General features: G+C 51.8%; 1 protein-coding gene across 1 annotated transcript; it reads left to right on the forward strand.

Annotated features, from left to right (window-relative positions):
* On the forward strand, window positions 1–2,262 carry LOC122703409 (macrophage-expressed gene 1 protein-like). The gene has a single exon (XM_043917673.1). The coding sequence runs from the start codon at window positions 1–3 to the stop codon at window positions 2,260–2,262; it is 2,262 nt and encodes a 753-aa protein (XP_043773608.1).
* The last annotated feature ends 7,500 nt before the right edge of the window (window positions 2,263–9,762 follow it).

Below are 9,762 nucleotides of genomic sequence, written 5' to 3' on the forward strand. Positions count from 1 at the left end.
ATGAGGGGCGGCAGGCTGTCCCGGGTAAGCTCACCCCCGGCCCTGGGCCTGGGCCTGGCGCCCCTGCTGGTCTTGCTCTGGGCCGGGCCAGGCGGCAGGGCGGACGGGGGGCTTTGGGGCTTCCAAGGCTGCAAGCAGCAGCTGAATGTGTCGGTGCTGGGGGCGCTGCCCGGGGTAGGCTGGGACAACCTGCGCAACATGGAGCTGGGGCTGGTGCTCGGGCGCGCCTACTCGCAGTGTCTGACCACCGAGGACGGCGAGTACCTCATCCCCGACGGCATGCTGGCGGTGCCGCGGCGCGAGAGCGTGGTGCAGACCCGCGCCGACCTGATGGACAGCTGGGTCAACTACACTGACGCCTGGGCGGCCTCGGTCAACGCGGACTTCTCCTTCCTCTCCATGCTCAACGGCAAGTTCTCCGTGGACTGCCAGAACGTCCGGAGGTACAGCCTGCAGTACCAGACGGTCACCACCCGCGTGCAGCGGCGGCACAGCATGTATTCTGTGAGGGTCCAGGGGACCCCCGACTTCCACCCCGACTTCCGGCAGCGCCTGCTGACCCTCAGCGACCACCTGGAGAGCAACCAGACCCGCGAGGCGGAGTACCTGGCGGAGATGCTCGTGCTTGCATACGGCACGCACGTCCTCACCGAGGTGGAGGTGGGGGCCACCCTGGTCCAGGAGGACCAGGTGAGGCGGCAGCTGGTGGGCCACGAGGAGGAGGAGAGGCTCAACATCACCTTCGCCGCCTCCGCCTTGTTCGACCGGAAGGTCGGGGTGAGCGATGCGGTGTCCTGGGACAAGCAGAGCCAGCTGGTGCAGGCATACCAGCGGGGCACGGTGGCCTCCAAGATACACAGCCGCGGGGGCCCGCCCTTCTACGAGGGCCTCACCCTGCAGAAGTGGCAGGAGGGCGTCGCCAACCGGCTGGTGGCCATCGGCCGCTCCGGCTTGCCGCTGCCCGCGCTGCTGCAGCCCGAGGCGCTGCCCGAGCTCCCAGCGCCCGCCGTGCGCCGCGTGGAGGCGGCCGTGAGCGGCGCCATCGGCCGCTACTACGCCGTCAACATGCACCCCGGGTGCGTGAAGCGCGGGGCCCCCAACTTCGACCCGCAGGCCAACGTGGACGACGGCTCCTGCACCGACGTCCAGCACGCCAACTTCAGCTTCGGGGGCGTCTTCCAGGAGTGCGAGGCCATCACGGGCCCCGAGGGGGGCCGCCTGTGCGCGCCCTTCACCGTCCCGAACCCGCTCACCGGTCGGACCTCCTGCCCGGCCAACTACACGGCCAGCCTGCTGAGCAGCGAGGTCAAGGTGTGGCGTGAGAGCAGCCACGCGTGCTGGCTGCGGTGCCCCACCTGCTTCCTGTTCTTCACTTGCTGCCGGAAGCTGTGCGGCCTCGTGGAGGTCCAGCGCGTGGTGCGCGTCAGCGCGTCCTGGTGCGCGCCCTCGGGAGCCGCCCAGCCGGCCGCGGCAGGCCTCCTCTTCGGAGGCCTCTACAGCCCGGGCCGCCCCAACGCGCGCACCGGGGCCCAGGCCTGCCCCTCGGCCTTCTCCCCGCTGACCCTCCTGGGTGACCTCAAGGTGTGCGTCAGCAGTGACTGGGAGCTGGGCGCGGCCCACGCGGTCCCCTTCGGGGGTTTCTTCAGCTGCCAGACGGGCAACCCCTTGGCGGCCCGGACGAGGGGCCAGGGCCCCGAGCTCCTGAAGGAAATCTTCAACCTGAACGTGGCCACGGATAGCCCCATGACCTGCCCCGCGGGCTACAGCCAACACCCGGCTTACCTCAGCAGCGGCTGCCAGATCCTCTACTGCGTCCGGGCCGGGTTCCTCTTGGACCCGCAGCAGCTCATGGTCCGGCTGCCGCCCTTTGCTGCCCGCCCCGGCCTGCTGGGCAACAGCAGCGGCCGCAGGGCCTCGGTCCTGGTGGACGCCAGCGGTCAGCAGGCTTGGGTGAAGCTGCAGGGCTCCGGCCGCTGGCGGCAGGCCGATATCCACGACCCAGCCCTGGCAGCCCTGCTCCTGGGTCAGGGGGGTTCCCGGCCCAGTGCTGGGGCCATCGCGGGCGCCTGCCTGGGGGCCGTCGTGGGCGTGGTGGCTCTAGCTCTGGCGGTAAACTGGGGCTTCAGGCGCTACCAGAAGCGGGGTTACAGGAGACTGCCGGAGGGCATCCTGGCAGAGGAGCAGACAGTCTATGGGACCGCAGAAACCACTGCGAGCCCAGGTCGGTCTGACTGCTCAGAGAATGCCAACAATTCTGTCTAGACTTGGACCAAACGGCAGCATCCTTCGCCCCTGGTCAGAGATTTCTTCCAGTCTGTTTCTTCCACTGCCTGGGTGACCACAGGTGAGATACCTGCTCGTAGAATGGGCCCCGCTTTCTCAAGGTTCAGGGACTAAATTGTACTTTCTCAAGTTGGGCCCCAAATCACCGAATTCAAGCTCGATTCCTGGAACAATCTCTTTCCCTGAAGCCCTCTTGTTGCGAGCACCTCCGCCCGCATTCTTCTTGCCATATTCTTAGGTTGGGCACTTTCTTTGTTGCAAAGAGCCAATAAACCCAACTTTGTTCAAATACAGGTGTGTTCCTGGTGTTCTTTGGTGGGGGATGGGACGGGGTAGGAGGGGAAGCAACAGAGAAGGTAGGATCAGTATTGACCCCAGGACATATGATGTAGCTTTGTGTTAGAAATTTTTTTTGTTGTTATAAAATTCATTTTGTCCATTGGTTTTCCCAGAATCATTGCCTTAAATCCCCAAAGTTCCCTCTTAGACTCGTTTTAAGTTAGAGGGTCTGTTATTTCTGTTTTCCAAATAGGGCCTGACCTACTTGTGGATGATAGAATGAATTAGGTTGTGTTTTTAATCATTTTTTTAAAGCAAATTTTTTAAAGACAGAAAACAGTATAATGCATGAAACAGCTATAACGATTATTTTGTAAAATAAGTTAATCACATAAAATTGCCCAAAACCAACCATTTTAACTCACCCTAAAATGGCAGGTATATACACACACACATATATATGGGATCACAATGTAAAATGTGATGCAAACTATGATCACACTCAAAAGACTTGAAAGCCATGGGAAAACTCTTCCATTTCATCCTCTATTCTGTGAAACTCAGCTTTGGAAAACTCAGAGTCCTCACCCACGGTGGAAGAGGTCTCCTTTTGCAGATTCTATTTTTCTCCGGTACACCAGAGTAAATGTCATTCTTTAATCCAATACAAGTCTTTTGGGGCCAGTGTTCCATTTGTAATGTTCTTGCAACAAAAGCCTCATCACGATTTAAGCCCAGAGTGTGGGTCTGTGGTTGTCACAAGGGCAAACTCAGAGTGTGGTCATTACCATTTATAGAGGCTTTCTTTACGTGAAAGTTACTTTTATGATAGCCTCTCACTCTGTCTTCACAAACCTTAAGTAGGTAAGTAGTTCTTATGCTCTGAGTGAGGAAATTGAGGCTCAGACATTGACCTTCCCAAAGTTACATGACTCAAATATTAAGAATAATAATTGTGGGACACCCTTGGCTGCCCAGTAGTTAAGACTCCATGCTACCAATGCAGGAGGCATGGGTTTGATCCCCTGTTGGGAAACTAAGGCCCCACATACATCATGGCATGGTCTGAAAATTAAAGAAAAGAAGAAGAAAAATGGCTCATGCCTTGTGAGTATTTAGAATTTGCCCTTTGGAAAGATTATTTCATTTAATTATTTGCTGAGGACCACAATACACCTACGGGCTTGGTCTGGGGCAGATGTGGGCCTCTGGAAATTCCCTGTGCCTCAGTTTGGTCTTCTGTTAAATGTAGATAGCATGTTAAGTTCTCAGGTTACCTGAGAAGATTAAATTAGCTAATGGATGCAAAGTCCCTTGAAATAGTTTGCTGTTGTTCAGTCGCTCAGTTGTGTCCGACTCTTTGAGACCCTGTGGACTGCAGCACGCCAGGCCTCCCTGTCCATCACCATCTCCCAGAGCTTACTCAAACTCATGTCCATCGAGTCGGTGATGCCATCCAGCCATCTCATTCTCTGTCGTCCCCTTCTCCTCCCTTCAGTCTTTCCCAGCATCAGGGTCTTTTCCAGTGAGTCGGTTCTTCACATCAGGTGGCCAAAATGAAAAAGCCTGGCCTTTCTCAATCTGGAATTGATGACACCAGCATTATGGAGTCTGACTTGCCACTGCTTTCAGAGCGGCATTCCAGAATCAAATCAGACGAACTGGGTTTGAGTCCCAGCACAGCTGCCTCCTAGCTCTGTGACTATGAGAAAATGGTCTCACCTCCCTGAGAACTAATCTCAGCTGGTAAATGGGGGTAATCGTGGACTGATGTCATACGTTGTTACAAGGATTTAATGAGAAGTGCGTGGAAGTCCCCTGGCATGTGGCCCTCGTCTGGCAGCTCCCAGTGAGCTGTCTCATCACGAGGCCTCAGGACACAAAGGTGTATGTTTGGGGCCCAGTTGAGTGGGTAAGGCACCTACAAAACACAGCTCACCCGTAGTAAGAATGTCATAGAGCTTCAAATGAAACATTATGGGAAAGCGAATTAGGGTCACACACTCTAGCTGGGGGGGCACTCACAGGATTTCTGGCATGGGACTGGACTCGGGTCAGCTCAGCATATTTTCAGATTAGTTCAGTTCTACAGGCCTGGGAGGGTCCTTGCATCAAAAACTGAATGCCCATTTCTGATGGTCTCGATGCATTTCCTGGAGCAGTCCTCCAGGCTTCAACAGCTGAGCTCTCCGAGTGATGAGAGCAGGGCGGGGATCGGGGCCTAATAAAAGGATTTGGTGTGGAATAAGAGGAAGCGGGGCAAGATGGACCGCCCTTTAAGGAGACTGACTATGTGACTGGTCATCCAAATTCGGACCCTTGTGGAGACCAAAGAGAAGCACTATAAACAATTACATGAAAGTGAAATTTCCCGCTCAGTCGTGTCCGGCTCTTTGCCACCCCGTGGACTGTAGCCCGTCAGCCTCCTCTGTCCATGGAGTTGTCCAGGCCAGAATACTGGAGTGCGTGGCCGTTGCCTTCTCCAGGGAATCTTCCTGATCCAGGGATCGAACCTGGGTCTCCCGCACTGCAGGCAGATTCTTTACCATCTGAGCCACCAGGGAAGCCCAAATAATAACTACCTAGGGCCTGTTAATTGAAAGATGCGTCACTCTACTTTTTTTTAAATTATTTGTTTGTTTTGGTTTTGGCTGCACTGGTCTTCCTGCTTCGCTCGGGCTTTCCCTGGTTACGGTGAGCCATGGGGCCACCCTGGCCGCGGTGAGGGCGCCTCTCGCTGAAATGACGTCCGTGGAGCGGGGCTCCAGGCCCTCGGGCTTCAGTCGTGGTGCACAGGCCCGGCTGCCCCACGGCCTGTGGCATCATCCTGCACCAGGGAGCGAACCTGTGTCCCTGTGCGGGCAGGGGGATGCCCAACGCCTGGGCCGGCTGGGAAGTCCCCGCTCTCCTTTTGGAGGTGACTGTGTCAGCGGGCACAGGGCGACCCTGTCACCCTGAGCCTCTCCCCGTGTCTCACACTCACTCTGCTGCACACGCTGACCTCCACGTCCAGTGACGGCTGAGGAAACCCTGCTCATCAATCCAGACTGGGTTCAGGGCCCAAGAGCCCAGGTTTTGCAACAAGAGCAGCCTCCACGATGGGAAGCCCGTGTGCTGCAGCTAGTCAGGAACCCCACCCCCGCCGGCTCACAGCAGCTCGGGAACGCCCCTGGGTGGCAATGGAGATCTGGCACAGCCAAAAGCGCATAAAGGAAGAAAAGAAGGACTAGGGCCAAAGGTCACCTCCCCGAGGATGCAGGAGAATCCATTTCTGGCTGCCCTCTCTCCCCCACCCCACATCACCATCTCTTCAGGTCGTCGCTCAGTCGTGTCCGCATCTTTGCCACCCCACGGTCCTCCAGGCTCCGCTGTCCTTGGGATTCTCCAGGCCAGAACACTGCAGTGGGTTGCCAGTTCCTTCTCCAGGGGATCTTCCTGACCCAGGGATCGAGCCCGGGTCTACCACATTGCAGGGAGATTCCTTACCATCTGAGCCACCAGGAAAGCCACACATTCCTTCCATCTCCCAGGAAGAATCTGTCTCTTACTCCTCCTAACCTCTTTAAGCATGTAATTGTGAGCTGTCCCTTGGCATGAGCTCTTCATCCAGCCTGATCAGGAGCTCCCTGGATGGGGGAAGGGAAGGCGCTGTGCTCACTGGACTCATTTCCAGAGCTCACTGTCTGACAGAACACGCAGGAGTTGCTCTACAAGTTTGCTGGATGAAAGAAAACCAGAAGAGATCTCGGGAGGCCCCAGGTGATAAGACTGGGCGTAAAATCCTTTTAGGTTCCTTGCCCTTCTGGGATACTTACATGTATTATGTCATGAATGAATGCGTTTTAAGCATCATTTTGCCTAGTATAAGTGCTTGAATAAATACAATGATCAATGTAACTCAGTTTTCACTGACTCAAGATATTCAAGGCAGATAGACAAAAAATAAAAAACATGGGAAAAGGGGAGGTGCTGGCCTGGGGGAACCCCTGAGTCTCCAGGTTCCTTTCAGAGCTCTGAGGAGCAGGGTGGAGGGGCTGCTGAAACTCCATCCCAGCCAAGGACAGAACGGGGACCGATGGACCAAGAGCTGCCTGGGAGATGCTCTTGGACATCACATAGCACCTCCTCCTGAAACTGGCTTCTCTGGGACACTGCGTGGTTTCGATCTCGTGGTAAGTCCCACAGAACAAAGAGGTCTCTCTCCTTATTTTGGCCTTCAGAGAGCTTCGAGCCAAATTTGGTCCTGTCTACAGCATTCTTGTTACTAAACTCCATTTTCGTTCTAATTTTTCTGCACTTCTGTTTCCTCTTAACTCATTTTTTTCCAAAATTTATTATTTATTTTTATTTACATAAAAAACCATATGTTATTTTTAAAATATAAAGAAATGGATAACAACTGGGTCCAAGGGTGAACCTGGTCAATTCTGAGCCCCAGTTTCCACGCCCAGTCTTTATCTCAGCCACAATCTCACCACCTAGAGCTTTAGGCTTGGTCTGACTCATCTTGTACTGACTGACTTGTACTATACTGACTCCATAGAGATGGACTGTTGTAAATCAGATAGCCTCTGGTTATCTCAAGGAGTTCCTGAAAATTTGACGATGAAGACTAATTTTAAATTTAATTGTAAAGCTATGATGTTGTTTTTAAAGCTTAGAGGAGCAAAAAAGAAGGATGTGTGTTTGTTGTAAAAAGAATGTCGCGGCATTGAACGTCTGAGAATCATTAAACTCAGTCATTCAGTTCAGTCCCTCAGTCATGTCTGACTCTTTTGTGACGCCATGAACCGCAGCACTCCAGGCCTCCCTGTCCATCACCATCTCCCAGAGTTTACTCAAACTCATGTCCTTTGAGACAGTGATGCCATCCAACCATCTCATCCTCTGTCGTCCCCTTCTCCTCCCGCCTTCAATCTTGCCCAGCATCAGGGTCTTTTCCAATGAGTCAGTTTTTCGCATCAGGTGGCTAAAGTATTGGCGCTTCAGCATCAGCATCAGTCCTTCCAATGAATATTCAGGACTGATCTCCTTTAGGATGGACTGGTTGGATCTCCTTGCAGTCCAAGGGACTCTCAAGAGTCTTCTCCAACACCACAGTTCAAAAGCATCAATTCTTCAGCACTCAGCTTTCTTCACAGTCCAACTCTCACACCCGTACATGACTACTGGAAAAACCAGAGCCTTGACTAGATGGACCTTTGTTGGCAAACTAATGTCTCTGCTTTTTAATATGCTGTCTAGGTTGGTCATAGCTTTTCTTCCAAGCAGCAAGCATCTTTTCATTTCATGGCTGCAGTCACCATCTGCAGTAATTTTGGAGCCCAGAAAAATAAAGTCTCTCACTATTTACACTGCTTCCCCATCTATTTGCCATGAGGTGATGGGACCGGATGACATGATCTTAGTTTTCTTAATGTTGAGTTTAAGCCAGCTTTTTTAGTTTCCTCTTCCACTTTCATCAAGAGGCTCTTTAGTTCCTCTTTGCTTTCTGCCATAAGGGTGATGCCATCTGCATACCTGAGGTTATAGGCAATCATTAAGTTATAAGCAAACAAATCAGCAAAATGTTGATCAAAAATCAGACTGGACTTTGAGGAATCTTTGCTGAGCTCCATGGTTTGGAGAGTCCAGAGTAGGGAAGGGAGTATGTGTGTGTGTTAGTCACACAGCTGTTTTCAACTCTTTGTGACCCCGTGGACATCCCCATGGGTGTCTTCAGGTAAGAATACTGGGGTGGGTTGCCATGACCTTCTCCTGGGAATCTTCCTGACCCAGGGATCAAACCTGGGTCTCCTGAATTCCAGGCAGCTTGTTTACTATGTGAGGCACTAGGGTAGGGAGAGTAGCAAGTAAGGAAGATGTGGAAGAGTTTAAATCATTGCTGTATTCATTCTTAAGGTGCTTCTAAGATGGATGACACTTTACCAAGTGAGGAAGATGAAAACCACTGAAGAAAATATAGCAAAGAAATCATTGCTACTTGAGTAGGGAAAAGATTTTTCCATGGGATACCAAAAGCACCATTCGTAAAAGAACAAATTAATAAGTTGACTTGGAAGGAAACCAGAATGTTATCCCAAATATGCCCTTTGACATAATTATTTTGAATTAAATTCAATTATTGACTCATTTGAAAAGACCATGATGTTGGGGAAGATTGAAGGCAGGAGGGGGAGGGGAAGACAGAGGATGAGATGGCTGGATGGCATCACCTACTCGATGGACATGGGTTTGAGTGAACTCCTGGAGTTGGTGATGGACAGGGAGGCCTGGCGTGCTGCAGTCCATGGGGTTGCAAAGAGTCGGACATGACCGAGGGACTGGACTGACTGAACTGAAGAAGCAGCAAACAGAAATTGTGTGTGTTAGTCACTCAGTCTTGTCCAGCTCTTTGTGGCCCCACGGACAGTAGCCCGCCAGGCTCCTCTGTCCATGGGATTCTCCAGGCAAGAATACTGGAGTGGGTTGCCATTTCTTTCTCCAAAGGATCTTTCTGACCCACGGACCGAACCCAGATCTCCTGTACTCAGGCAGTTTCTTTACCATTTGAGCTATAGGGAAGTCCCAGCAAACAGAAAAGCTCCTCTTTTCCTGCCTAAAGGCAGGATCTAAACCCTACTTTTCTTATCAGCCTGGAGGAATTTGCAAACAAACTTTGCCCCATAATTTTCCTCTCATATATTTAACTTCTCATACTTTGCCTTCCTTGGAAGCCTAACTTTTCCTTCACCCTGTCATTTCTCTACAAATTTGTTATTTTTGCTGAAGACACTACGTAAGTTGGAATTCCAGGCCACCATGTTGAGTTACTTTTCGTTTAGGTTTCTCCTGAAAAATGTGCACTTCATGTTTTAACAAGCTGTATGTTTTTCTCCTTTTGGGTTAACATTCTGGTTTCCTCCCAAGTCAACTTATTAATTTGTTCTTTTATGAATGGTACTTTTGGTATCCCATGGAAAAATCTTTTCCCTACTCAAGTAGCAATGGTTTCTTTCCTACATTTTCTTTGGTGGTTTTCATCTTCCTCACTTGGTAAAGTGTTATTCATCTTAGAAGCACCTTAAGAATGAATATAGCAATGATTTAAAATACTAAACATCTGATTCTCGAGAAATAGCTTGTTAGCACTTCATATACAGCACAGACTGTCCAATGGTTGCCAAGAGGTCCTGGTCCCTTCAACACTACAGTGACTAA

Source organism: Cervus elaphus, chromosome 1 (assembly GCF_910594005.1).
Source record: "Cervus elaphus chromosome 1, mCerEla1.1, whole genome shotgun sequence".
NCBI classification, from domain to species: Eukaryota; Metazoa; Chordata; class Mammalia; order Artiodactyla; family Cervidae; genus Cervus; species Cervus elaphus.

Coding starts and splice junctions, on each gene's coding strand:
- LOC122703409 (XM_043917673.1), top strand. CDS start 1: ATGAGGGGCGGCAGGCTGTCCCGGGTAAGCTCACCCCCGGCCCTGGGC.